The 23,918-nt window shown below is 32.4% G+C and overlaps 1 protein-coding gene and 1 long non-coding RNA gene across 6 annotated transcripts; both read right to left on the bottom strand.

Annotated features, from left to right (window-relative positions):
* Positions 1 to 3,328: 3,328 nt before the first annotated feature.
* Positions 3,329 to 9,524, bottom strand: LOC120079649 (transcription factor PIF3). Of its 5 annotated transcripts, XR_016526846.1 has the most exons (10): positions 8,837 to 9,141; positions 8,313 to 8,438; positions 6,914 to 8,159; positions 6,724 to 6,825; positions 6,560 to 6,625; positions 6,326 to 6,391; positions 5,725 to 6,207; positions 4,229 to 4,278; positions 3,948 to 4,142; positions 3,329 to 3,605 (listed from the first exon to the last, which is right to left on the bottom strand). XR_016526846.1 is itself a non-coding variant. In XM_090309688.1 (9 exons), the coding sequence occupies exons 2-8, from the start codon at positions 8,402 to 8,404 to the stop codon at positions 4,236 to 4,238; spliced, it is 2,130 nt and encodes a 709-aa protein (XP_090165814.1). In that variant the 5' UTR covers positions 8,405 to 8,438; positions 9,211 to 9,524; the 3' UTR covers positions 3,649 to 4,142; positions 4,229 to 4,235. The 5 variants fall into 5 exon arrangements, 3 of the variants coding, with proteins under 3 accessions (XP_090165814.1, XP_038889847.1, XP_090165815.1); XR_005482307.2 differs by lacking the exon at positions 8,837 to 9,141 and having other exon boundaries at positions 3,878 to 4,142; positions 4,229 to 4,310; positions 8,313 to 8,543; XM_090309688.1 differs by lacking the exons at positions 3,329 to 3,605; positions 8,837 to 9,141 and adding an exon at positions 9,211 to 9,524 and having other exon boundaries at positions 3,649 to 4,142; positions 4,229 to 4,310.
* A 9,690-nt stretch (positions 9,525 to 19,214) lies between these two features.
* On the bottom strand, positions 19,215 to 20,822 carry LOC150030475 (uncharacterized). The gene is made up of 2 exons (XR_016526845.1): positions 20,617 to 20,822; positions 19,215 to 20,475 (listed from the first exon to the last, which is right to left on the bottom strand). It is a non-coding gene; the product is annotated as an uncharacterized LOC150030475 (long non-coding RNA).
* Positions 20,823 to 23,918: the final 3,096 nt, after the last annotated feature.

Below are 23,918 nucleotides of genomic sequence, written 5' to 3'. Positions count from 1 at the left end.
GAAATTCCATTTCCTAATGGCCTCAAAGTTTCAAAACTATATTCACCATATTTTCCCCTTCCATCCCAACTTCTTTCTACTTATTTATTTATTTTATTTTTCTTTGCATGTTTTTTTTTTTTTAAAAAAAAACTTTTCAAAAAGTAGTTATTATGATGTCCTAATAGTCTTTTTTATTTCCTTTTTTATTTTCTTCTTCTTTCAAAAATTGTGATTGTGATTTAAAGGGGAAAAAACTAAGAGACAGCATTAGCTCTCTCATTTATGTCAAGGTTTAGGTGGGACAGAACTGATTTTTTTTTTTCTTCATTTTGGTGTTTAAACTTTATAAAATACCTATTTTAACCTCCTAGGGAAAAACCAATTAGATGCTCTAGGTTTATGGCATGTTTGCATGAGTTTGATTTTCAACTTATTAAAATCAATTTAATAATATTCAAAATTACTCTAAAACACACCTGCCTTTAGTCATTTAAATTTCATTTTATATTCAATTTTATGATTTTAAATTCAGTATATTCATATCATCAAAATTGATTTTTGAGTGTTTTTAAAAATGACAAAGTATTTTTAACCATTTGAAAATCACTCCTAAATCTTCCCTAATTTACCATCAATTGTTTCATATGTGTGTAGTTATGCACCAGTTGTGGTAGATATTGAAGCCACATAAGTTGATTGAGGAGAGACCAAAAGGTGGTAAGATAAAGTAGAAATATATGGAGCAAATATTAATTTATGCCTTTGAATTTTGAGAGGTATATTGATAAAAATTATGAACTTATAATTGATAAACTCATAGCATCTATAAGCGTGTCAATTTATACCCTCCTTCAAATTTTGTTTGACCAATATTATATGAAACTTATAATTTTAGTCGGTTAAGCTACTAAATTTTCATAAGTCAATCAATTTAGACAATTCATTATGATTACTTTTGAAAATCATTCATGCATTAATTCTCGAACGTGTGTAGACATCTTCGAATGTCAATTTTAGAGAATGGACGATTTTAAGAAATCTCTAAAAGTCTAAATTGATTTATTTATGAAAGTTTGAGGTTTAATTAATACAACTATAAGTTTCACAGAAATTTTTTCAAACAAAACGTAGTATAAGATATAAATTGATACATTTACAAACATTTAAAGTTTAAATTGATACAATTTTAATTTAGGATTAAATAAATACAACTCAATTTAAAGGTATAAATTGACATTTTTCTGAAATATATAACTATAGTTCCTAAATAAATGAAAAAAAAAGAAAAAAAAAAAAAGAATGACATCACTCACTCACAATGGAGAAATGATCTCCTCCAAAATTGGTTGGGGTGGGACCTAATACTTGAGTTGTGAAATACTAAAAACAAGATGTAATAATTTAATTCTTTTGATATCTCATTCTCAATGAGTAAACACATACAAAAAGAACTATAACCTACAAGAAATAGAGTCAAAGAAGATTATTGAGAGTTCAATAATTTGAATAAAGGGGTAGGTTCAAAATATTCGTAAATATAGCACAATGTAAATGAATTTGTAAATATAGCAAAATTTAAATTTAGTTCTCAAAGTCTACTAGTGATAGACCATATTGTTAAGAAGAGTCTAACAATGTAAACCATGTTAGTAAGAAGAGTCTATACTGATAGATTTGGCTGTATTTGCAATTCTCTAAAAATGATGTTATATCAATCAATCATTGGATATTTAAAATTTTAACGCTAAATTTATATAAAAGTTGACTACTTTAACCTTCGACCTAATCCTAACTAATTCACTCAATGTAAAATTCCATAAACTCATTCATTTTAGTAAAATAAAATTTTGCACGATAATAAGTTCAACCAACACCCAATTTAACCATTGAATGACATGTCCAAAATTCATAAATTTCCAAAAAAAAGCTCAAATTTATTTCCCTCTAAAAATATATCAATTTCATATCATAAAAATTTAGCTGAAATTTATTAAATAATCACATCAAATTTTCATTAGTCAACTAATGGTCAAATTAACATATGGACCATTTAGCACAATTTTTCATACCAAGATACTAAAATATAGCTTTTGAAATCCCAGGGACCAAATAGACCCTAACTTTGAACTTCAAGGACCAAAAGTGTATTTTGCTTAAGAAATTATTATTATTATTTTATACGAAACTGAACTTTCCTTGAGAAAAATGAAAATATACGAAAAGAGAGAATTCGACCCTAGCTATAGAAAAGAACTCCAATCCAACAAAACAATTCTAATATCATAAATACGAAAAAAAAAAAAATCTGGAGACTGACACCACAATGAGGTATTAAATCTCGTGTTAGCACAAAAAATGTGCTACTTTCCTTAGCTTAATTCATACTCGTTCTAGGATTTTACATGTTTATTCTATGATTTTGTAGATATTGAGCAATTAAGAGGTAGAATTGACCATTGGAACTAAAACAAGATGAAAACAAACCAAAATGGAGCTCTAGAGCATCAACTATGAAGAGAATAGAAGAAATGATGAAAATGCCCTCAATGCCTGGCACAACGGCACTCGCTCGACGTTGCACCCGATGCATTTTTCCAAAATCTAGATAATTGTTGTAGCACCACGTCGCTCTGAACATTGATGGAAGAAGAAACCCTGCATTCACGCGTTGAGCGCTCCAGTGCACACCTTCTAAGCTTCGACAAAAGCCTCTAGCGCCGTGGCGCTATCCCTAGGTGTCGTGGCATCTATGCTTTTTATATATATATATATATACGTTTGGTCCGATTTTAGGCCATTTATGCTTGGGCTTTTAGCCCCCAATCCAATTTTCTCCTCTCCTCTTCTTTTTTCCTCCATTTTTCTTAGTTCTTTAGCATTGTCTGATTGAAAAGTTCATCTTGGACTAGATTTGTGGCTAAGGTGAGTATGCTAGCTTAGAACTAGGTGAAACCCATTGTTTGATTTTGAGGGTTTATACATAATTTCTTATTTCTTATTGAATTTTTGTGGTTCTGGGATGTGTTTTAACTTTAAATGCTTCATATGTTCTTTTGTTTAGCTAGAGTTTAATGTATGTTGTGCTTGTGTTGATCACCAAGTAGCAAAATCCAAGGTGTTGGGTGTATTTCAATTTCAATGTATGGCTAAGGGGTTAATGCATAATATATTTGTACCAATGTGTTGATTACAAGTAGCAAATCCAAAGCATGCTTATTTGTGAATTTTAGGTGATTTAGAATAACCCTTTTACAATATTGTGTGATTACAATACTTGAAGAACATAATCAATTAATAACCTAGAGCTACTTGGATTATTAATTGACCTCCACTTACATGACAGCACTTAAAAATATTTTTTGTTCCAACATTTTTTAAGCACTTAAAATGTTATTTCCTGACCTTCTTAGTATCATTCAAAGTCATGAGTGTGTTTATATGACATAGGGAATATTATTATACAAAACTGTCATCTTCACTCAAGAAGCTTGAAAAGAATCTAGTAATGAAGAAATAGTAAAAAACTCTAATGTGAAAAATGGCTGAAACAGCCACATATTTGGCCAAGCTTATTCTCTGGTCCAAAAGGGAGAATTTGGTATCTGCTCAATGGATCTTCAACCCTATATTGCATGAAGCAATAATTAAACTTGGTTTAAACCCAGCTAAAAAGGGAAGAAAAGATTATGACATTAGCATATATGTAAAATTTTGTTTATGTTCTACAGATCAACTTTAAGTTACACAAGTTGATCACCACATGCAGGTTCCAGTTGCAAACAATTTTAGGATGTAAAGGCCAAGCTACAAATCCATAAATGGTTCAGGAGAAACTCATATGAAGATAGAGAATGGGAGAGAATTTATTTGCTATAATTAAGTCTAATCTACTTACAAATTTTCAGTTGCATTATGCCTATCTAGTCCCCTCCCAGTAAGAAATACGTATATGCAAGCATCAGAACCTGATTAAACTTCAGATACTTAATTGTGGTACACCTTAAAGTTCTCCAAGTCCAAAGCGGGATCTCGTGATCGATCCTTTATATTCGCCGAAGTATTTATGAACAAGCCGAAGCAGAATGTCATGGCCATGGCATGGCTTTTTTTCAAGATACAGAGACAATCTGCCTAATGAATGTGATTTCTTCAATAATAATCTGCATAGAATAAAGAGATTTAAATGCCATCAGCCCTGATCACTGACTAGGTACAACAGAAAAACAACACTGCAAATTCCACTCACATGCACTTTAGTTAGCTATAAGGTCGTTTTTGCTGGTGGGGTTCACACCGCTGCCATTAACACAGGAAGCTTGTTCATTAGCCTGCAGTAAAGAACATCATTCATGGAAATCAAATATCGCATTCAGAACAGAATACACGATATGTTAATATTTTTCTTCATTTTCTCAATTCTAATGAAGAATTGGGTACTTCTGCATATTTTGTCTAAAAGCCTATACCAACACTGGGGAATCGTCGAATCAAACACCAATCGGATGAATAATATATATTTTTTCTTGTAAATAATCAACTAAAGTTACACAAAATTCACCAAGTAATAGTTGAGAGAAATAGAAACAGGATAATTCAATATTTCCATGAAGGATTAAAAATAGTTCTTTTTTTATTTTTCTTGGGCGGGGGGAGAGAATTGAATTAAGACTCAATTTGGTCTTCTAATTGTTATATATATTTTTTTTTTTTTGAGAAACATTTTAATTCTTGAAGTTTGAGAAGGTGAGAAAAGTAGCCTCTAAAATCATTGTTTTATAAGGGACAATGACGGAAAGCTAAGTAGGGTAAGTTAAATGATGATGTAGCTGTGCATAAATTATCAGTTTTAAATAACATGGAATTTTTCATTTGATAGTAAATTTTGTCCTCTATTGAAAAACTCTATTGATATCTTTCTCTCTCTCTCTCTCTCTCTCTCTAACCTAGCCGGCAAACCTCATCTTCTCCTCTTACAAGTCGACCAAGCAAAACAATCTAGCCAATAAATACAGAAGCTCCGGAAAATAGCCCCCATTTAACTCAACTCTTCTTACCAGCAGAATGAGTTAAAAGAAAAAATCCCACCAAATCAACATGGATGATCTAGAAACCAGAAACTCCATTTTATCAACACTTTTTTCAACCACCTTATCATCTTCTTCTTACCAGCACCATCCAGATCAACACTAATGCAGTAAGAAGAAAATCCCACCAAACGAGTTTGGGGGAGAGGGGTCAAAGAGAGAGGAGGAAAGAGGGTTATTGCTATGCTGAGTTTCTTCAGTGCACAAATAATAGCTCGAGCAGAAACCAGTTCAAGTGTAACTGCCAAGAGAGTTTTGGCCCTTTGGGGGGATTAACTATTTGAGAGAGATAGAAGGGAAGAAGGAAGAAAAAAGGGTGAATGACAGTGGACTCCGGTTTTCTACAGATTAAGGTGTGTTTCTTGGCAAATAGGTAAAGTGTTTTGATCCTGTGTTTCTTGGCAAATAGGTAAAGTGTTTTGATCCTGAATATGGTTTAGGCGCTTCTTGTTATTGTTACTAAAAGGAAGGAAGAACTGATACCAGAGATTACTTAACTACTTAAATTTCAGGAGTAAAATTGAGAGACAAAATGTTTATATGATAAACTCTATCCTACTGTTAAAACATAACAAAGTTCGTGCATATATGGATAAAAGTTCAAAACAAGTATGCTAAGAACTTCATCTTAAAAAGTCTAAAAAATATTTCTGCAAACCTGTCCAAGAGCTGGAGTAATTGAAGGGTCGGTGCCACCATTTGGCACCATGGGTGAATTAATGTTTGGAGATGCATCTTTCGAGTTGCAGGCTGCAGCTGAACCAAAATTCTCCACAGGAGCTACTGCCACACTGGAATTAGTCATAAAAGGTCCTCCAGAAAACGGTGCAATCGGTCGGCGTGGCATGGGCATGGGAAGTCCTTGACCAGGAAATCCAAGAACCTGAAAGTTAGAACTTGGCAGTCCATGCATTACAGTTTGAGCTGGCATAGATGGGCCATGGAAATGCATTCCTTGCATGTGTGGCATTTGAACCATGGGAAAACCAGGAGAACCACCACTCATGTCTGGCATACCTATCCCAAATCCCATTCCCATTCCTAAACCCATGGGTGGATAAATGTGAGGTGCATTCATGGGTGGCATTCCTCCAGGGAACATCACAGGAGGCATGAACAAACCAGCTCCCATCGACATAATCTGCATAATGAGTGAAATACATGAATCTCAATTGTTCTACACAATGACAACTTCCGAATTGTGGGGCTGGAGGGGGCAAAATAAATACATTTTTCTTCCTTAGGGAACAGAGCATCACCTGAACCTGAAGTTGAAGTGTTTTCAAGTACTCAATGGCTTCATCAAGCATGGAAGCTTTGTCGACCTAGTAATTCCATGTAGATTAAGAAAAAAATCAAGTCGCACTACTTTCAAGAATTCATAATTCCATGTTCGTTTTCTTAGTACTTGAGTAAATTAATGTGGCAAGTTCAAAAAATTTAATTGATCAAGCAACAAATGAACCCCATCAAGAGAGTATTAATAGGCCAACCTTATTACAATTTGGTATGAGTTCTTGCAGTGCACGCATCTTCTCATTGATCCTATCTCTACGTCGCTGTTGCAGAATTTTAAGAATGAGTCCACTAAAGAATAAAAAGGGCTAAATTTTATATATGAAGCAAAAAGTACAGTTCCCATAACAAGAAGACTCACTCTTTCTGATAAATTATGCACTTCTGCTGCCCTGCTTCTTTTTGAACCAGTTCCTCGAGCAGAAGTCACTCTCTTCACATCATTGCATTCTTCTTCTACATCCTGCACTTGTTGTAAATACTTCTCATTTATCTATTTGGGAAACAATCGAGGTACACAAGGCAAAACAAGGATACAATTTGGTACTCACATCACTATGCCATTCAGAATCCTCAGTGTCATGACATTTTCTCTTCCTATTAAGCAGTGGATCATCAGAAGCCCCCTCCACACTATTCCGTGAACAAAGGGAAGCAGCAATTGCAGATTCAACAGCCTTCTCACTATCTGGCAATCCTTTCGTTGCACCAACTTCAAGACAATGTTTAAGGCAGTCATCGTGGTCGGCTGAATCTCCCAAACAAGCAACCTCAGGCTGTTTGTTAGCCTGTGATTGCTCAGGAGCCTTGGCATCTGATGTATTTTTACCATCTATGGAAGGCACTACCGCATTTTTACAACATGAACTTGATTCATTTCTTATACCACCTCGAGTTGCAATTAATGATGATTCATGGGGTTGATTATTAGCAGCCGAACAGTTCTTAACCATGCTGTCCAAATTGCACGAACCCCTAGTTCCAGGGACACCATGGTTCTGAGGATTGGATTTGAGAAGAGCAGCAGGTCGCAGAAAATGGGAGAAATTTATGATATGGGATGAATTACTTGGAGGAGTTGGATCTAGCTTTTGCCTTGCTGTGCTTGAAGAACTGCTTGCAATCAATTGAACCTGAGGAGAGTGGCCCACAAGAGAATCATGGAGAATCTTGCCTGTAGTATTTTCAGTGCCTCCAGTACATTTTGTTCTGAGATGTGGAAATGATGTCTGGCTTTGCTGGGATGCTGATGAATGTAATTGGTTCGTGCTACTTCTAGGTTTCGTAGTTGAAACATCTAAGGAAGAAAGCTTGGACATATTGCCATCTTCTAGATTAGCTCCGTGCAAAGAATTTAGGTTCATATCTCTCTCTCTGTTCACCTGATTACCGCCATTAGCTTTGCCTATAGAAGATGCAATGCTATTGCGTGAGGGAAAGTCATTAGTGACACCAGATAATTCAGGTAAGAAATCAGAAGAATAATCGTGTTGTAGATGTCCATCAAGAGGATAACTTAGCCAAGGTACCATATCATCATCATCATGAGCTAATTCAACGTCCGGCGAAGGGGCCGTTGACATAACATCTCTTACTACAGAATCAATAGCCCCAAACTTCCCCATCTTTGCATTGTTGAAATATCCTGCATCTCTATCTCTATCCCTGGGACTATGAGATGGTAAACATTGACCCTGTGAAGTGTTTAAATTTGAGTTCTTCCTGGTCCTATTGGACTGGCCTTGCAACAAAATTTGGCCATTCTCCCACACCAGCTCGAAAACGTCATTCTCAGGACTGCATTCAAAGCCCAAGAGAAACAAGAAGCTAAAATTTAGAACAAAAATACAGAGAACAAAACCCAGAAAGCAAAAGTATACTTCATAAACAATAAGCAAAGGAATAATGATGATCGTTAAGATCCACAAGTCAAGTCTAGCTAAGACTTACTTCATAGATAAATCAGAAGCAACCATGTTGTTTTTGTCTTGAGTTGAATCCAGCTTCCCTCTGGCCACACGATAAAGCTCAGATAGAGGCATGGTTGGAAAATGGGAAAAATTCTTTGCCTCTTTACTGGGAAATAAGTCACGTTTAAACTCCACAAGCTAAATCCAAATGAATATAATAAGACGAACCCAGTTGAATATAAAGGGGATTAAACACCTCTAAATCATCAAAGACAAACGGGCTTACAATAAAACCAACGTCCCTATCAGTGGAGTCAAATAGAGTTCTGAGAGAAAATATATTTTAACAACTCAAACGAGGTATTAAATAAAGCAATTGTTTAATGAATCTCACAGACACCCAAATCCAAAATTAAGCGTGTATTAATATATATATATATATATATATATATAAAAAAAACTCAAGAAGAAAGGCGAATCCAACAGATCCCAGATGAAGTATTTGTTTAATTGGCAGTCTGACGAGCAAGAAAGAGGAAATTAATGGGAGAAGAGTATATTTACTTGAAGAAGACAAACAAAGAGCCTGACAAATGACATCCCACAGCTAAACCAGAAGGGAAAACCTGAGGAAATCCGGCGGTTAAACGAGCGGAAAAGAAACAAAAACTAGAAGGAAAAGTGAGATCCTCGAAGCAGTCCAAATACACGAATCCAAATGCATTGAAAATACGAATTGGGGTTTAATCGAACGATCCAGAAAGCCGTAAATTAGCCAACAGAAGGGGAAAAAAGAGAGAAAGAAGATCCCAATGGAAGGTGGAAGAAGGAAAATGGGCAAAAGGGCAAAAGGGCACCAGAGTTATAGCGAGAAAAATGAAGGGCAAAGAGTGAAAACAAAATAGAGAGCATCTGAGTGGAGAAAAGGACTGTGACACCTTCTGAATCCTAGTCTCAAATTAGGTTGAAAGTGGGTCCACCATGAAACCTCTGGTTGAGATGAACTGGGTCACCACTGCCACCACCGTCGTCGTCGCCACCGTGAACCGGTGGTTAAGTGAAGAGAAGCTCTGTTCATCAATCATTGATTGAAACTATACATTGATAACAATGATGGATTGATTTTTGGTGAAGTTTAAGAAGAAGGGGTGTTGTTGTTCTTGTTGTTCTTGTTGTTCCTGCAGTTTGCTCCCTGAGATTGGGGCAGAACAGAATCGTTTGAATGAAATGGATGATTGAACATACAGTCTGCAAAATAAAGTTGCTCCCCCATTCCATATTCTTATCTGAGTGGCATATTTCTTCTTTTTTGTTGTGTCGTGTTTGTTGTTTGTATCGGATCTCTCAGCATTTGGGTGCAATGCGATACAATGCATGTGTTGGATGTCATCCTTTTCGGATAATATTATAGATAGACATCAATAAAGGAGGGTTACTATGCACCATTTTAAGCTCTAATCCAAAGTTTTATACAACCAACTCAACCATGATTGACATAAAGTTTTACCCTAAATAATATTTTGAAAAATTAAAACTAATGTATTTCAACTCTCCCACTTTACAACTGATTGACATAAAATTTATATATAGATAACAATCTTAAGCAAAGTATCTACAACAAAAATAGTCTATTAGAAACAAGGGCAAGTGAAAATTAATTATATAGAAATGTCTTAACACTTGTGTCAAACTTTAGCAAAATACAGTATCTATGGATTAAATTTAATTAGAACTCATATTCATCCAAGTATCAAAATGCCTATGATGGTATCTGAAAGTTTAGATTTATATTCTTCTTTTGTCTTTAAACCTTCAAGATAATTTACTTTACTTCCTAAATTTTATATACATAACTATTTATAGGTTTGTCTTTATTTTGTTTTTAACAAATTCTTGATATGGCTTTCAACTTTCAACCATGTATATCATATAGTATTTAACATCCGCATATAATTAAATCAAATCTGTTGAAGATGATTATTAAATAAATAAATAATCTTTTTCATAAGACCCTCGTGGATATTAAGGACACAAACAAAAACAAAAACTAACAACGAATACTCTTTCCGTCGCGAGAAATTCACAAAGAAACTACAAGACTGTTTGGCAAGCTAAATTGAGTTCATATAACTAGAGTCATATGTCTATTATCTGTGTTTTTTGTATTTGGGATGTTGAGGTCATATGTCAGAATATCTGGTGCATTTTTTTACATAAATAATATATTCTTGTGATGATTATTTTTGTTGAATACTTTTTTATTCTGTAATTCTACATATATTTTTTTAATAAACTATAGATTGTACTTTATTTTATTGCTTAACATAAGCACAAATGTATTGTTGGGGGTTTCGGAAATGAGTTTAGGATTTACGTTTGGATCATATATTTCATTTTTTTTAATTTAAGCAATCATTTTACAAATTTGTACATGACTAAAAACACTAATGTGTCTGATAATTTTTTCTCAAAAGTATTTTTACATATAAGTTTGTTTGATTTCTTACCTGATAAAAGTGATTTTATTAATGTTAAATTATTATAAAGAACTACTATAAAATACTATGAAGTAATAAAAAAATCGGGATTTCAACGTTTTGACGGAACTTACATATTTTTATATGTCAACATAGGTGTTTTTATTGATAATTTTGTGAGTCAATTTAAATATAAACATTTATTGATGTTTTATATATATTTTTAAATTAATAATAATTTTTAAACTTTGAATTAAGATTGTATCGACGGTTTTATGATACGAGCATAAACAAAATAAAAAAAACTCGTATGTCAACAAAACCCAAATTTGTAGTAGTCATAATTCAAAATAATGGTCATGGAGTTGATGGAGTCGTTGCCATTAAAGGTCACCGGAGTTGGCCATCAACAATGGTGGTTGGATGTTGTCAGAGTTAGCCACAGGCGGTGGTTGTTGGATATGACCGTCGATGTGGTCGCCGGAATTGGCCGTTGGAGGTGGTTGTCGAGTCGCTGGAGTTGGGCGTCTAAAGTGGTTGCACATAGTTAGGCCACCATATGTAGTCATCAACTTAGTCGTTGGAGGTAGTTGTCGAAGTTGGCTGTCAGAGGTAGTCATTAAAATTAGTCGTTGGAGGTAGTCACCAGAGTTGGCCGTCGGAGGTGGTCATCGGAATTGGCCATCGAAAGTAGCCATTGAAGTCTGTCATCAGAGTTGAGCAATAAGGCATTGATAGTGATGAGGGCTAAGAGCACTGTTAGTGGATATGGTATAAAATGTGGTGATATACGAAGTTGGCCTCCCAAAAAATGAGTTGAATTTATATCTCAACTCATCTCATCTCATCTCCTCACGCCAAACACCACCTACAAATTCAAAGAATTTCCCCTTTGTAAGGATAGAAGTAACAATTTACCTAAAAGTTGTCAAATTTTAGCATAACTTAACCTACTTAAGATATATATTAGTGATTAAAAAATTAAAAATTTGAATTCTTATCCCCACATCATCAACTTAAAAAATAAATTTAGAAATTAAGGTATATTTGGTAAAATCTGAAAAAAAAATTTGAAAATAAGGATTCAATGAAAATAGAGTTGTATTTTATATTTTCATATATGTGTTTAGTAGCAGATTCAGAAATTAAATTTCAATCTATACAACTTTTTAAATTGTGTTTGATAATATTGTTAAAAACCATATAAAACTAATTAAATTTACTCACTAATATATTATGTTGAATATAAACCATGACAAATTAATTTATGAACTTGTATTATGGTAAAAATTTTATATTATTATTATTTTGTAATCTCATATATTATATAATATATATTTTAATTGAACAAAAGTAATTGAATCTATAATATGAAATACTATATTTTTTATTTTTTTATTTTTATCTTTTTTAATGTAATTATGCATTTTATACTTTCAAATTCTAAACTGAATACAAACAAAATATAAATGTTTTTTTTTTCAAAATTTGAATTGAAATTCAAAATTATATACATCGAAAACAATAAAAATGTTTTTTTTTTTAGAATTTGCAGTTGTTTGGATTACAAAATCTAAAAACAATTTTAGAAAATTTAACCCAAACTACCTACCAAATGCATATTCATTGAACTCAAGTCATTTTATCCCACGGAAAACATAATAAATCAATAGAATTTTGAAAAATGGGCTCCATTTAATTACATTTGTTATTGTTTACTTGTATTCTATAGTCGTAATAAAATGTGAATAATAAATAGGAGTGCAAGGTGATAAATGAGATTACTTTTGAAAATTACGTGGGACTCACTAGCCAGTATATTAGTATTACAAATACTGTACTCTTTCATTGTGAGAATTATGGATTATCACATTTACAGTAACATTAACAGTAAATATCATAGATTCATAATGCTAAATAAATGTGATTACAAGCAATTCAATAACTTTTGAGATTGTGATCCATTATGATTGATCTATCAATGAAATCTCATTACACCAATTTTCATTACAAATTAGTAGACATGATCTCAGTGATTTGAAAACATAAAATAGAATTTTAATTGTGTATCAAACAAGACATTAAAAACTAAAACGATTGTTGTTTTACACGATCAATAATGATTAAGATAAACATTTTAAAAGTTCATAGACCTAAGAAACCCTAAAAGTTGAAAGACGAAAATAAAACATAAAAGCTTGATGATAATTTGTTTTGTTGTAGTGACAAAGATGGAGGGATTTGTCTACATGAGTGATTTGTCCATACATGAATATTTTTTTTGTTTGGGGTTTGAGGTTGTGGAAAGTGGGGATATATACAAAGAAACAAGTGGGAAATGGTATGGGGTGATGAAGTTCACGTGGGAAGGCTTTGCTTTTGAGACACTTATTCATACATCTCATTCACTTAACAGACATTGGGGGGCCTCTTTCTTCATTTGGCCTTATTTTCTCTTCTTGTTCTTTCCTATTCTACTTTCATTTTTTTTCAAATTCCATTCACACATTTGCCTTCAACTCATTTAGCTATAAGCATTCACTAGAGTTTTTGCTTGCTTTCTAAGCGTAGATGTGACACGTGTACGGACTCTACACTACAAGAAAAATAACTTTTAGTGACGAGTAAAACGCATTGTTAAAAGCGAAAAAATACCACTAAAAATACTAGCTAGTGTAGTTTGTTTAGAATCTCTTTATTTATATGTTTCAAAAAATTGACAGCCAAAAAAGCTAAGTGATTTTAACCGACTTATATGACTTGTGTGTTAGGTTGAAAACCTTACTTATATGGCTTTTGTATTAGATTTACTCTCAACTCAAGTTCATTTTTGTTTCTGAGCCAAAATTAATATTAAACTCAAACTCTAAATCAAATGAGTTGAATTACTTTGTTCAACCTTTTTAGATGGTTGCTTTTCTTTAATACTCTTAGTTAAAGAGGTATGCAAATCTACTTAATGTCATTAATTTTTATAGGTTGGTTTTGGTTGAGTTTCATAACTTATTCAGAGTTATTACAGTTATAAGAATATACAACATAAATAATTGGATTGAGTCTAAAATATCACAAAAAATCTATGAACATCCTTTAGTGGAGTAGCAAGAGAAGCAGATGTAGACATTGAAACGAAGATGCTGCATTTGTAAAAGAGTTAATGAAGAAAATTCTTTTGAGATAAGGCTCTAAAATCAAGTGTCTATTTTAGTTACATCTAACAGATTCGAAGTTCAAACAAATACACACAAAAAATAGCATTATTCAGATTCAGTGATTAGTTCAAATCAACCAAGTGTGTAATTAACAATGACAACTATAAAGATTAAAATAATGAATCTTTGTTGGTCGAGCAAAGAGGTCAACCCTAGATCAAAAGAGCCAAAAAGTCAACCGTGAATTACAAAGTTGAACCCTAATACTAGCAGAGACGTCTATCATCAATAAACATTAATTAAAAATACCACACATCAATTTATTTCCAACTAACCAAAGCGGAAGGAAATAAAGTACTAAAATGAAAACTTTGGTAATGTCTGAAATCCTCAATAAAATATATAATAAGATTAAAATGAATGTAATGTATAATACATTGGAAACCATATGAAATAAATATAGTAATGTAAGATGCCATGGGGTATGGGGAAACAAGTGAGGATAACATAAAGAAAGAAAGAAAAAGGGAAGGGTTCTCCAACTCTCCCCCACCACAAGATAGAGATGTTGGACTGACAAGTAATTTAAAATTTATATATGGGGATTCTTAATTTCACTAAAGGCCCCTTTGCCTTGCAATTGCTAACTCTTTTGTGCTTATTAACTCATCTCACATGGACAGCTCTAAACTATTTAATTCAAGTGATCTCTTCTACCTAGGTTTCAAGTCTCCAAATGTTTGGTTTTTCACTCTTCAATTTTCAAAATAATACTCATTTTAGGCCTCTTTTATAACCACCCCTCTCATCAAACACCATTCATATTTTGTTTTATATTTTTAGATTCATTGAATTTTGTAAATGTACATTTTGTAGATAATTAAAAAAAAAAATTTGAACCCTGTTTTTTGATTTTGTGATCTAAATACTACAGATTCTGAAAAACAATATTTTCCTTCTTTTCTTCATTTCAAATTTTGAATTTTAAATCCTCAGATACAAAATTATATTAAAAACAAAATGATAAAATATAGTAGAATTATATTAAAAAGAAAATGATAAAATTTTATTAAAAAGAAAAATGATAAAATATAGTATTCCATGGTAGGCCCAACAAGTGAAAATCAATTTTAGTTAGGGAGAAAATAACATTGTAAGAGTTTGAACATGAGATTTCTTACACCACTTGCTCTGATACCATCTTAAATCACCAATTGACTCAAACGCTTAAGCTAATCATGAAGGTAAATTTAATTAAAATATGTATTGTAAATTATAGATATTACAAAATAATAATTATAAAAAAAATTCTAAATTTAAAACAAGTTCATAAATTAGTTCATAATAGTTTAGATTCAATCATGGTTTAATGGACAACTATAATTAGTTCTATGGTTTGTAAATATATTCAAAAAAATTTTTTAATAATTATTTAAATTTGAATACAATTCCTGAATTTGCTACCAAATGTTTGTTAAAATCATAAAGTATAACTCTTGTTTTTATTAAATCCCTTATTTCAAACTTCTATTTTTCAGATTGCTCTCCAATCGGTTTGTTTTGACTATCTGTTTTTGATGATTATGCATGTTTTCTGATTCTAGCTAATTTTTTTTTAAAATAAATTTGGAGATTAATGTTGTGGAATAATTTTGGAAGTTAAAAAAAAAAAAAAAAAAAAAAAAACTTCAACAGAATTCAAAACTAAATTCTAATATTGAGAATTCATTTTTTTTTTATTTTATAATTTAGGCTTTGTTTGATAACCAATTAGTTTTTTGTTTTGTTTTTTTTTAAATTAAGCTTATTTCTTTTCCATTTCTTACCATGATTTGCATCTTTCTACATAGATAGAATTTTTAGTCAAAATTAAAAAAGAAAAAAAAACTTAATTTTGAAAAACACATAACAAAATTTTTAAATATCAAATGGGGCCTTAGAAATCATCAATACATTTAAAACTCACATGGTTAGGGTTACTACTCTTTCATGTATTTTTGTCCCTCTTAATTGTAAGAGTTGTTTTCGGTTTAACTTTGTTATTGTAGCTTTTGAGTAGCCAATGATGAAAATATTCGTCGATATGTCGATACATCCGCAAATCAAAGGGTTCGATATCGATATTAAATATCCACATATATCTTTAATATTTTTTTTTATAAATGTTAATAAAATATAAAAATGTCATCTATTTAATCCAAAACGAATAGAAATACTGATAATAATATCTATAACTTAATTTGAAAGTAAAAACAACTTAATTATTAATCTAAGTAAATTTTCTAAATTTTTTGACTTACTGAAATATTTGTCGATATATTCGTAAAATTGAAATCTTGATATCGACATCGATATTTTAATCCTTATAGATAACTAAAACAGTTGTTTGATATCTTTTTTAGCTATATTCAATTTTCAAATCAAGCAAATTCAATAAATTTGTATTTGAAAGGTTTATTTCTATATCAATATTTAAATTGAATTTGAATCTTATAATAAAGAAAATGAAAAATCTCGTATTTATATTTTTCTAAACCTCACGAATATATGTAAAATATGAAATACAACTCTAAATTTTTATTCAATCTATCATTTTTAAATTTCTGTTTTTGGATCACCATTCACTGTCACATGCGATTATATCAACATAAAATAAAGAACAAAAAAACACAAAGAATGCAGGTTAGATATGCAGACAAATAAAAAAACAAAGCATATGGGACTACACATACATACATATATATAATATATAGATATATATTGTATTATATTTTAGTTGTGCCCATAACCATTAAACCCTGCTGGCTCTCCACGTTGAAAAGAATTTCAACAAATGCTTAATTAATATAATTGCACGTATATCGACGTATCAACTGCCAACCTAATAATATTACAATTATTTCTAAATTTTATATCATAGTCTAGTATTTTTGAAAAACGATTCGATTACGCTTCCTTTGGAAACAATGTGATTTTTAGTATTTGTTTTTTAAAACTAAACATTTCCACTTCTAAATTTATTCATTTGGTTATCTATTTTTTATTAATAAATAAAATAAATAAATTCTAAAAAGTAAAAAAAATTAAGCTTACATCATCCATATTTTTTATAATCATTTGCATATTTCTTAGGTATAATGGTTGAATTTTTAACCAAATTCTAAAAACTACTTTTTGAAAGCTACTTTTTCTAGTTCTCAAAATTTGGTTTTTTTTTTTCTTCTAAACCATTTGTGAAAATTACATAACAAAAGAAGAATTTTGGAGGTGGAATTAGTATTCATAAACTTAATTTTAAAAAACAAAATGGTTGCTAAACAAGCCTTAAAATTTTGTTTTTGTTTCTGAAATTTGGCTAAGAATTCAATTATTTTACTCAAGAAAGATGCAATTATTATAATAAATTGAGAGAAAATAAGATTAATTTTAAAAAATAAAAAACAAAAAACAAAATGGTTACCAAATTAAACTTAATTCTTATTCGATTAAATTAAAAATTTTAATTTAATCAAGTCGTATCTAATAAAAACCAATTAAAAGAAAAATTCAAAAGTCTATTATACATTAAATTATTTACTATAATTATGTCATGAAATATCCACTTGTGCCAATTTCTGACTCCAATACATACCTGCATCAAAACATTAATGCACAAATTAAAGAAAATGAAATTCATCTGCTAAATAATTAATATCAAAATACAACTACTACCTTTACTCTCACATTTTGTTGAATTAAAAAATAACAATAATAATAACAAGAACCAACGTGATTATCTTATAAAAATTCCAAAAACAAATAGATTAGTTGAACTTAGAAATTATATAGGTTAGAGATTGAACGATCAACCTTTAAGATGATAATTGTGATGTCTTATTTGTCGAACTACGTTAGTTGAATTTTAGAGATAAACAACTATCTTTGTAGAATGAACCGACAGAAACTTTTAGGTCTTAAACTTAGGTCTAAGACTATGCTTGAATGTACAAATATATATTTATCTTCCAACAACATAAGGGGAGTGAAGATTCTGTTTAGTCTCGTCCAACTCCAGGCTCAACACTCGTATTTCTGGAGCGAGGATCATCTCTCATCTTATTTTAGTATTGTTACAACGTCCCAACATAGAGAGAGGAGCGTTTTCTTTCATTTGTTGATAGATAGGGTGGATAGTCACGTGACAAGAGAGGTCCTTAGGGATGGTGTATATATATATATAGTCAAGAAGAGCATTGCACAAGGCATCCCATGTGGGGAGGGGGGTCTTGAAAGTGAAACAACATGAACAAATCAACAGCCTCCAAGTTGCATTCTTAATTTGAACACAAATTGCCAAGTGTTGTGCAGCAGTTGGAGCACACAATGAAAAATACTATACAATCACAAGTGCTAGTAATTACAATCATAAGAAAACTCTTACGGGTGTTTTTAACCTTTTTAACTTTTTTTAGTTTCAACATTTTTTTCTTAATTCTATTATTCTTATGGTTGGTGAGCATCAAAATTGGCTAACCAAAAACTAATATGATACTAACCACTTAAACAAGTTTATGCATTTAAATACGCGCAAGATGCGGAAAGATAACAAATTTCGACTACCATATAAATATAGTTTTAAGAGGAGACTAAGGTGTTAAGCTTGCTTCTTTTGGCTTCATTGATCTATAGCTTTTTCTTTTATGGCATGAAAGAAACTACCGTAATGCCAAAGTAATTTCGAGAAGTATTCTTTGACATATTAATTTTTTGATACGTACTCTTTTAGTCTTTGGTTGATCTCTTTTTCCATATAGTATTGAATGATATTTTTTTTGGACTTATCGAAAAGATTTGTTGGACTTTTCTTAGCGTTTTTTTCTAAAAGTATTGGACCAAAAGTTAGAAAGAAAACATAACTTGAGCAATCACAACAAGTTAATGGTATCTTGAACCAAACAAGTGAGGGTAGAGGGAGATTACCTATTAGTAGAATATTAGTATGATTATTAGAAGGGGGTAATTAGTAAATGGTTAGTAATTTTGTTAGGACTTTTAGTTATAAATAGGAGGAGAGAGATTGAGAAGGCTATGAAGAATTGGTTGGATTAGAAACTACTCTCTATATGACTAAATAGTTCAAAATGTTGACCAATCCAACATAGTTCAAAATGTTGATCAATCCAACCCTTTCATAAATTAGATTGGATATGTATCTACCTTTTTAAAATTGGGCCAACCCATTTGAGTTGAATTTGGATCGGCCTATGGGACTAGCGCAAAAGTCCAATCCAATATAACAATATATTTTTTACATATAAATTATTAAAACTAATAAACAAATAATAATACTTTTAAAATAAAAAAAAAAAATCAATTCAACAACTAACTAAAAACAATAAATGAGGAGATTAAATGCAAGAATGGGTGAGAGTTGAAAATGAAAATCATTAAAAAAATCACTCTATTCTTGTCCCACGTGGAAAAAATTGACGAATGAGAAAGGTTGCAAACGGGCTATGGGCTTATGGATAAGAGATTGGGTTGGCCCAAGCTCGGCCCAAACTGTGCTTGAGACCCAAAGGGCTTGACTTCGGGCCGACTTGGCCCAATGATAAGATTTACTACCAAATCATATCTTTCGTTTTGACAAATGCTTCGCCAGTTCCAGTTCTTCGTAGCATTCGATAATGGTATTGCACCCATTATCCCTCATGTCCCCAAACACTCAAGTGCAAGATCAACCTTATTGGGTTTGCATAGACCAAAAACCACCACCTTGGAAATTTTCCTCCCAATAGTTCTTGTCTGGAGTTGTATAAATCAAGTGCAACTACCACAATCCCAGCTTTGTATTTCTTTTCTTTTTATAAGAAACAAAGACTTGTATTCAAAGAAGAAAGAGAGAACAGCCAGCCCCAACCAAGTCAAAGAGCTTGAGGCAAGACAGAACATCCTTGGAGCCAAAATGGAGGACATCTAAGACAAATGACTCATTGAGGCGAAGGTCAAACCTAGAAAGAGCAAGATCGGCAGTGAAAGGACGATATGGAATTTCTTGGTCATCTCTAGCCACTCGAAGGATTTGGAAGATTTGATCAATACAAAGGGTTGCTTCCAGATTTGAACCACTCCTTAAAGGACAACACTAATTCCTTAGTGTACATCCCATCTGCATCTGCTGCTGCTGTCAAGCTTGTAGCAAATCCAAGGGAAAAACATAGGAATATCCATGTTTCCATTACCACTAGTTCCAGCAACAGAAGAAACATAATGTAAATTGGGACAAGTTGAGGCAGATACAAGAGCTTCATTGAACATGTCCTTAAATGGGGAAACAAAAATCCGACCTTTTGTTGTAGATTCAACTCTAGCAACACGTTGTAGCAAAAGCATGATTAATTACACGGCTTAATCATATCTATCTCTCCAGTGAAATTGAGAAAACCCTACCCTGCAGACAAATAAGTATTTCATATGGGTCTCCTTCATTAAGCTGGCCAGTTGTACAATAAAATCTAAGATGTAACTCTTCTAAAATTCATAATCTAACACACTTCACATCAATCTCAACTTCATTGCAGAAAGAACTCAAACCCTGTTGAAGAATCAAACAGAAAACAATTGCCTCACTGCCAAATTAGCTTCATAAAGCACTTGATAGCATGACCCAAATAAAAAAAGAGAGTGGATAAGGAAGTGAATACAAAATGTATCAAGATGAGAATCTCAATCTTACCAGTAAGAGGGGAGAGGGAGATTACTGGAACTAGGTTTCTTAGTCGAATTGGGAAAAACTCGAATCGGTTCAGTTCCGATTTTTTGTGGGTCTGTTGGGTTTAATCCCTTTTCCTTCTCAGTTCTTCAACCTCATGAAAACCCATCTTTTGTTCTGTTCCGGAAAACTAATTGAACTGAAGAGAGAATGAACGAGTGAAATAGCTTTGGACAAAGGGAACGGCAGACGGCTGAACTGAAGAGAGAATGACGGAGGTAGTGGCCGTCACCGTCAACAACGTCACCGTCATATGAAAGCTTATTAGGGAGTTCAAGATTAACCGAATTGCAATTTGATAAATTTGAAATTTTAGAATTAAAATGAATAGAACATGAAGATTATAATTGATTCTTTTTCCTTCTCAAAATTCTTTTATTTTATTCAATTATTAGATGTTGAGCAATGCTGATTGAATTTTACTTTAATTCCACACACAAATTTTGGACTGGTTATGTTATTTTGCATGAAGCATTCCATCAAACAGCATCCCTACTCCACTTGATTTGTTTGGCCATCAACTTATTTTCAATAGATTCTGTTGGTTAAAATTGAGTTTTAAAAGAAAGTTGATTTTTTAGAATCCCACATTAGTTAACTTGGAGAATGCACTATCGTTTTTATACTCCCAAGTTGGACTTTAGGTTTGGACCTCAAGAGGTACTCATGTTTTAGAGGGAGTGAGGAGATAGATCAATGTGAGTACGGTGGAAATCCCACGCGCATGCCGCCGTCGTTTTTTTCATTCTCCCAATGCTCTCAATCACTCCCTCTCTTCTATTTTTCCATTTTTTCGAGCAATCCAGTCTGAAGGTGTGAGTTTTCAGTCGGTGATGGTGCATTTCCAACCAAGACATTTTTTTTTTGCGCTGTTTTATCTTATGGACAACGTGGTAGTATTGGTGACCTGCTTGCACACTTCGACAGAGTCGCCAAACGTCTTAAAGAGAGCAAGATTCGCAACTCAGCCTGTAACGAGCTTCTATTTTGCATGTTTCTTTCCTTGCCTAATCATCGTTTTCTGACAGTTCGCCCATTCGCTGCTATCCTATTCATCGTCTGAGGGTTCCTGTTTACAACAGATTCCCAGGACATGTACTTTCAAACTACTCTCTTTCCCACGTCCTCTTTCCTTGTCATCAATGCATAGCCTTATTTACAATGGGCAATGGAATCAACCTATGATTGATAAGTTTTTTTGCCCAGAAGATATGAAGATGATCAAGAGCATTCTCTTATGTCTCCCCTCATTCTGATGTTTTTATTTGGCATTATGATAAAAGAGGAATCTACTCTGTCAAAAGTGGTTACAAGTTGGCTCAGGTCTTAACCCATGAAGCTTCATCATCATCTAGCCATAATTCAGAAAAGTTTTGGAAATATTTTTGGTCTCATCCATCCCTCAAAAAAAAAAAAAAAAAAATGGCGAGCATACCTTGACTCTCTCCCAACTTGTTTTGCGTTAGTTAGACCTCCATCTCTACCAGTAGAGATTGCCTCCTGTGTCTTCGTACCTCTGAATCTAATATTCATGCCCACTAGCTATGCAAGGGAAGAAAACATATTTGGTTTTCATGGCCCCTAGTTTTTGTCTTTTTTATAGGAGCTATTCTGATGTTGCTTCTCTTTTTTGCAGGGCTTGTGAGATTTTGAACCAATTAGATATCAGGATTTTTTCGCTTATTGCTTTTGCTATTTGGCGTAGGCACAATCTCCTTATTTTTTGGAGGATGTAACTTTACCACCTTAGATCCTATCTAGTGGGTTTTGTGTTGGGATTGGTGTCCTAATTCTCCCGGAGTCTCGTAGTTTGTAAATAGTTTGTACACATTGTTATTAATAAAATAAATATTATTTTATTTGCATTTACTCATATCCAATAAACTAATATATGTGGTTATTTAATGTAAACTTAAGCATGTATGTGAGACATACAAGTGGATCATGCCTTAAGTAATAACCTAAATGGTCTGTAGTATAAGATAGAGGAGGAATACCTTATCCTGGTGACACTACGGATACGACCCGCTTTGTAGATATTTACAAGTGTTGTAAAGTGCTACAAATGTTTTGATCCTGACCATTCATGTGGAGACATACAAGCGGGGGTGTCCTATACAAAGAGTTTGTATAAGACCGGATCGCGAGATGATTAAGATTCTTTATATAATGCCGTTGATAATTGAGACTTACATTTCACTAAAATGACCATAAGTGATATAACCTTAGTCTTGAGTGTTTTGGGAACTTCTGCCTATGAGGGCGGTTCTTTGATTAGTATGGGTGAGAGTGACCAGATTGCCAACTCAACAAGCCTACCTTTTTGGGGATTCGTCTGATTAGGGAGCTGGGAACTCAGTTACATAAGACGGAATTCATTCCTTCCCCGAAGCAGGGGTAAGTAGATAATTGCTCCCTTAAGGGCTAATTCCAGGTCTTGAACATAGTGGTTACATCCTCTATTTGGAAGAGAGGAGTCAGTCGTAGTAGAACTATGACTTATTATTCATTAGAGGAATCAGTGATACTTAAGGAGTTAGATGTAACTACAGGGAAAAAATAGTAAATTGGCCTAGCTATACTTACGAGCGATTTGTGAAGGGTTATCACACTGTTGATTGGTTAATATAGACACAAAAATATATCTGTAGTGAGAAGAGTGCAGCTGTTGGTCTTTAGTGGAATGCTCGACAGTTAACGGATGATAGATTTTGTGACTAAAGAGTTTAGTTAGTTATTCACGTACCGTTAAAACTTCAAGCTATAAGTCCATAAGGTCCCCTTGGTAGCTTAATAGGTTCAAGTTGAGAATCAGATTTTGGAGTTGATTTGAAGTGTTCAAATTAACAAAAGAAAATACAATTATATGTGATATAATTGGTGTGAAGAATTAGATACATTATTTGAAGGAATTAATGTAAATATGATTTACATTAAGTACCATAAAATAGAAAAAGAACTATGGTTTATATGTTTCATATGATGAAATATTAAAACTATAGGTTATAAATATAATATGATAAATTGATTATCATATTTATTTATAATATATTAATTATATGATAATTAATTTTTTTTCTCTAATAACCGATTGAGTGGGAGATTATTAGAAGTTTTATGGTAACTATGGGATAAAGAAAAATGTTTTTCCTAAAATCAGAAGTTTCTTTATTCGGAAATTACTCACGAAAAAAGTTATCAAGTAAAAGAGTTTTACTAAGCGATAGCGTTGATAGAGACTAAACAATCGTGTAGAGTTGACTATA

This window comes from Benincasa hispida, unplaced genomic scaffold (genome assembly GCF_027475165.1).
Source record: "Benincasa hispida cultivar pf3 unplaced genomic scaffold, pf3_genome.v1.1 HicScf186, whole genome shotgun sequence".
Lineage (NCBI taxonomy): Eukaryota > Viridiplantae > Streptophyta > Magnoliopsida > Cucurbitales > Cucurbitaceae > Benincasa > Benincasa hispida.
This window is presented reverse-complemented; position numbering and strand designations above follow the sequence as displayed.